The sequence below is a fragment of the Halyomorpha halys genome, unplaced genomic scaffold (genome assembly GCF_000696795.3).
Source record: "Halyomorpha halys isolate HHAL.00 unplaced genomic scaffold, Hhal_1.1 Scaffold951.1, whole genome shotgun sequence".
Lineage (NCBI taxonomy): Eukaryota > Metazoa > Arthropoda > Insecta > Hemiptera > Pentatomidae > Halyomorpha > Halyomorpha halys.
Window position 1 is genome coordinate 108,864 of NW_027105613.1, and position 5,884 is coordinate 114,747.

General features: G+C 31.9%; 1 protein-coding gene and 1 pseudogene across 1 annotated transcript in view; one reads left to right on the forward strand and one right to left on the reverse strand.

Annotated features, from left to right (window-relative positions):
• Positions 1-399: 399 nt before the first annotated feature.
• Positions 400-5,884, reverse strand: part of LOC136797047 (sialin-like) — a gene marked incomplete at its 5' end in the record, with an annotated part of 18,438 nt that continues 12,953 nt past the window's right edge. Inside the window, 2 exon segments of the mRNA XM_067052506.1 lie at positions 400-654; positions 4,660-4,898. Coding sequence (XP_066908607.1) covers positions 436-654; positions 4,660-4,898 — 458 coding nt within the window.
• On the forward strand, positions 2,900-2,999 carry LOC112211631 (U6 spliceosomal RNA; annotated as a pseudogene).

Sequence of the window (5,884 nt, forward strand, 5' to 3'; positions counted from 1 at the left end):
AAATAGCTCTATTAGGGCTTACATTTTAGCAAATTTACTCTATTATCATTCAAAGTAGAGTAAATTTGCTAAAATTTAAAAATTGCTCTCTTAGATTTTCTATTGTTGTTGGTAGTTGTAAAGATATAGAGCTACGAATAAAAAATTAATTATTTTTAACCTTTAGAAACAATCACCTTTTTTTTTTCTCCCTTCCTATACTTGGCAGACTCATCAATTCTGACTAGTAATTATACATAGTTTTCAACTAATTAATCAAAAATTGGGGTGAGATAACTGCCCTTTTTCTCCTCCGGAGCTTAACTTGATTAAAATGTTTGCTACTATTTCTCTATGTTGTATTCTTAGAAAAAATATATAATTTCATTATTAGTAAATAAATTATGCTAATGAAAAATGGAGAATATTAAAGTTATTTTATTTTGTTATGATCATTTACATCACTAAAGCTGGTTCTACTTCTTCATTTTCTTCCTTTCGAACCGGCCTGGGGGAAACAGTTTCCCGTGGGAACACGTCCACATTCTGAGGATTCAAACCCCTGTTCCACTCCTGGACCGCACAGGTGGCAAAGAGGAAGTATGGCAAGGATAAGACGAACATGAACACCGTTGCAATCCAGAATGATATACGCCATTGCATTATAGTGCCTCCCTTCAACAGAATAAACATTTTGATGAAAAAGAAATTCATTCTACATATTTAGGTGATTACCAAATAACGGACAATTTTCTCTTTAGAACCGTGTGGTAACCTATATAGTACAAAAGCTGGGGGAAAAAAATCAGTTATCTCATCCCCAATTTTTGATTACTTTAATGAAAACTAGATATAATTACTAGTCAAAATTCATGAGTCTGCCAAGTATATATAGGGGGATAAAAAAATGGCGGCTGTTTCAAAACCTTAAAAAAAACTAATTTTTCATTCGGAGCTCTATATCGTAAAAACTAACAACAACACTAGAAAATCTATGAGAAAATTATTTAAAGAAGAGTAAATTTTCTAAAATATTAGTCCCAAAAGAGCTATTTACATCCAATAGTTCTCGAGATATAGCTTTTTAAAAAGCAAAATTTCTTAAAAATCGACTGAAAGATTAGTAGTCAGTTAATTTATTTTGAAAAATTCATACCTCAAAAACCATTTGACGTACAGATGTCTATTAGCACTCAAATTAAAGCTTGTTTAATAGACTATAAAAAAATTTATGAACTCTACCTTCGTAGGAATAGTAGTCATGATATTTGCTAAAATAAATTGATTTATAGTTGTTCGAACAATAAATTTAATTTATGAAAAACTTTATTTCAGAAACCATTAGACGTACTGATGTCTGCTAGCGCTCAAATTAAAGCTAGTTAAATTTACTACAAATTTTTTTATAATTTTTATCTTTATAGGAGTAGTAGTTTTTATGATATTTGACAAAATAAACTCACAAAATGTTAATTTCAAGTTGTTCGTACAAAATGTTGGATTTTCGAAAAAATATATCTCTAGATCCATTAGACGCACATATGGCTGCCAACACTCCAAATAAAGGAAATTTAACTTACTATAAAGTAGTTTATAACACTTATCTTTGTAGGGGGTATGAAGATTTGTCGGAACAACTATAAATCAATTTATTTTAGGAAATTTCATGTAAACTATTACTCCTACGAAGATAAACATCATGAACTACTTTATAGCTCATTAAACTATCTTTAATTTGAGTGCTAATAGACATCTGTACGTCAAATGGTTTTTTGAGATATAGATGTTTCAAAATAAATTCACTAACTACTGATCATTTAGTACGTTCCATACAACATTTTTATGAAATGTTTCTTTTTAAAAAGCTATATCTCCAAAAAAATTTAACGTAAATAACTCTATTAGGGCTAAATAACTAAATTAGCAAATTTACTCTTCTTTAAATGATGTTCTATTAGGTTTTCTTGTGCTGTTCCTAATATTTAAGATATAGAGCTCCGAATAAAAAATTAATTATTTTTAGCCTTTAGAAACAGCCGCCATTTTTTATTCCTCCTACCTATACTTGGCAGACTCATCAATTTTGACTGTTAATTATACCTAGTTTTCATTAAAGTAATCTATAATTGGGGTGAGATAACTGCCTTTTTTATCCTCTTGGGCTCTTGTACTATTACGATTCGACTTATCGAAGAACAGTCAGTTCGCTTGAATATTTGTGATGCCATACCTTCTTTTCTTTCGTATTAATAGTATTATTATTAATCAATATTATTTATCCTCGATGGTTAGGTTGTTTTCAATTTTTCTTCTCTTTAAAATGCAAGTACATTTTCTTTATTTTAAATTAAATTGCTTTTCTTATCTATCTATTTACTTGATAAGTGAACATTTTTGGCAACACACCTGTAATCATTACACTGAGAGAATAATTTGGGACAGTATTACAAATATATTAGTAATAACAATAATTCTATTTAAATTAAGAAGTCAGTATTGTAAATCGTAATAAATATATTGTAATTTTAACATACTTCTCGAGGCCATGTTCTTTTCAGACGCCTAGGAGGATTATTAGGTAATGAAGGATAAGCCAGGTTAGAAACAAGTGGATTTGGGTGGTTGAGAAGTCTGGCCAAATCGGCAACATATGGAACATTGAGGTCCTGATGGATGACTTGATTTGTGACAAAGTAAGGAGCATTAAGGATTTTACGAAGGATTTTGGGCTGTAAGGATTGGATTCTGAAGGAATTTGATGGTTTAGTGGAGCCCCAAAGCTCAACTCCGTATGTCCAGATAGGCCTTATAATAGTCATGTAGATCAGTCTTTTGTAATGGATTGGCAATTTAGACCGTTTGTCTAATAAATGTTGCAATAGTCGGAATCTACGAGCAGTTTCTTGTCTTTTTAGTCTTAGTACTCGCTTCGGCGGTACATATACTAAAATTGAAACGATACAGAGAAGTTTGTAATGGCCCCTGCGCAAGGATGACACGCAAAAAAATTCAATATTTATTCTTTAAATTGTCATATTTCTTTTCATTCTAGTACACCGATGAACATGAGTTGTAAACCGATAAAAATTGATAACTTCAATGAAGAATAGTAACTCGATTACTTTAACTGTTTGACAATGGTTTTCTCTTTCATCATCAATTGGTGATAGAGGTCTTCCTCAGGGATGGTTATCCAAATCAAAGTTGGTGTCACCAACCAAAAATATTTCAAACCATCGGTAAATGGTCAAATCTTTCCCAAATACCGTGGTAATGTTTCTTGCAGCTTGGTCTGCCGAGTGTCCAAGTTTAAAATCATTTTAGAAAAATTACTGGAAAACGCGCGTTTTCATGCCATATTTAATGGAATACTAAACAATGTGCCATCAATTGGAATGATAGTAAATATTATTAAACAAGAGAGGATAATACATCTCATTATGGTCTGTAATATAAACGCAGTAAAGAACAAAAGTCCACTAATCCAACTATGAAAATCTGAAATAATAAAAATGGACATTTCATATGAAATTACCCAATAATTTTAATAACATCTATCAAAAAGAAATGTTTTCCGGCCAACAGAAAAGTATAGTGATTATATAGTGAAGACTCCCCACCCCCTTATATACACCTTCGAATAAGAATTCAAGTACTGCCATCTAGCGACAGCTATATGAAGAAGTAAAGTTTGGTAGCCATTTTAGCTTCTCAAAAGCCCTTTTTTTTCTTCTTTTTTTTTTTTGGTTGAGATCAATAATTCGCCATGAGTGAATAGTTCTGTTCCACACTCAGGCGGAGGGACGGAGGAAGGATGAGTGAATGGGAAAAGCTTAAGAGAAGAGAACAAGAATATGCGCCATCAAATTTCAAGTAAACTAAAATACAACAATCATCACCAAGTAAACCGCAATGTCTTCTCCTATTTTATGTAATACCATTTAATTAAACCTATAATGAAAATTTTATACTAACAACTAACCCCTTTTGTTCAACCGTTTGGCTTAATCACATATAATCATTTGTTATACAAACAAGTACAAAATAGAGGTTATATTTATAAGGTTATACTACATGAATGTAATAAGGCCTTTCTGGATATACGGAGTTAAGCTTTGGGGTTCCATTTAACCTTGGAATTCCTCCCAAAAACAATCCTGACAGTCCCAAATCCTTAATGATCCTTACTTTGTCACAAATCATGTCATCCATCAGGACCTCAATATTCCATATGTTGCCGAACCAGATACCAATCCTTCCATGATAAACTTCCCAACTACCCAAGCTCACTTCTTTCTAACTGGTTTCTCCTTCATTACCTGGTAATCCTCCTAGGCGTGTGAAAAGAAGATGGCCTCGAGATCTTCTCCTCTAGAAATGTTATTGGAGTTCTATCAATGGGTAGATTCTCCACATGTTTGTATCATGTCACTATCTCACCTACAGCAAATTTACTTGTTGTATATATGTTATACATTTGTAAATAACAATAAATAAATGATTTAAAAAAATATAGTCAACTCCAGCGATACAATTATAATTAATTCGGGCAATATCTCCCAACTATGAAACCCGGAGAATACTTGAATTAATCAGTGATATTTGATAATCATCTTATTCAAAACGGACTTCACCAGGAATCACTTAGTTATTTTTGATATTATGTAATCGATAACTTACCTCTTGTATGATAGAGTGCACGATCATAGGCACTGCTATTCCCGTCAAGCTACCAAAAGCATTGACCAGTGACATGAGTACTCCTGAGAAGTTGGGTGCCAGATCCATCACACTGAGTCGGAGCCCGCTGTAGACAGCGCCCGCGTAGAACATGGAAAGAGAGAAGAGGAGGCACACCACGACGTGAGAGCAAGTGGCAAAAGAAGCTAGCATCAGGAGCACAGCTGGGACCAACGTGGCTGCAAAGGAAGGTGCCTTCATGATGGAACAAAGAAATGTGATATCTAATAGTACAAGAGCCGGCAAGAAAAAAGAGCAGTTATCTTTGATACCCCAATTTTTGATCACTTTAATGAAAAATATGTATAATTACTAGTCAAAACTGATGAGTCTGCCAAGTATAGGTAGGGGGGATAAAGAATGGCGGATGTTTCAAAACCTTAAAAAAACATTAATTTTTCTTTCGCAGCTCTATATCTTAAAAACTACTAACACTATAAAATCTAAGAAAACATTATTTAAAGAAGAGTAAATTTGCTGAAATATTAGTCCTAATAGAGTCCAATAGTTCCCGATATATAGCCTTTTAAGAAGCAACATTTCATAAAAATGTACTGAAATATCAGTAGTTAGTTAATTTATTTTGAGAAACCTATATCTCAGGGACTATGTGACGTATAGATGTCTATTAGCAATCAAATTAAAGCTAGTTTAATGTACTATAAAATAATCAATAATGTTTATGTTTGTAGGAGTAGTAGTTTTTATGATATTTAACGAAATAAACTCACAAAATGTTAATTTCTAGTTGTTCGTATAAAATGTTTGATTTTAGATAAAAATTATCTATAGACCCAAAAGATGTACATATGTCTGCCAAAACTCAAAATAAAGGAAATTTAACTTACTATAAAGTAGTTTATAACACTTATCTTCGTAGGGGTAGTAGTATTGATGATATTCACAAATGAATATAAATTTGGCAAATGAAAATTTGTCCGAACAACTATAAATCAAGTTATTTTGTCAAATATCATAAAAACTACTCCTACACAGATAAACATTATTAACTATTTTATAGTCCATTAAACTAGCTTTACTTTGAGTGCTAATAGACATCTGTTCGTCACATAGTTCCTGAGATATAGATTTCTCAAATAAATTAACTAACTACTGATATTTCAGTACATTTTTATGAAATGTTGCTTTTTAAAAAGCTATATCT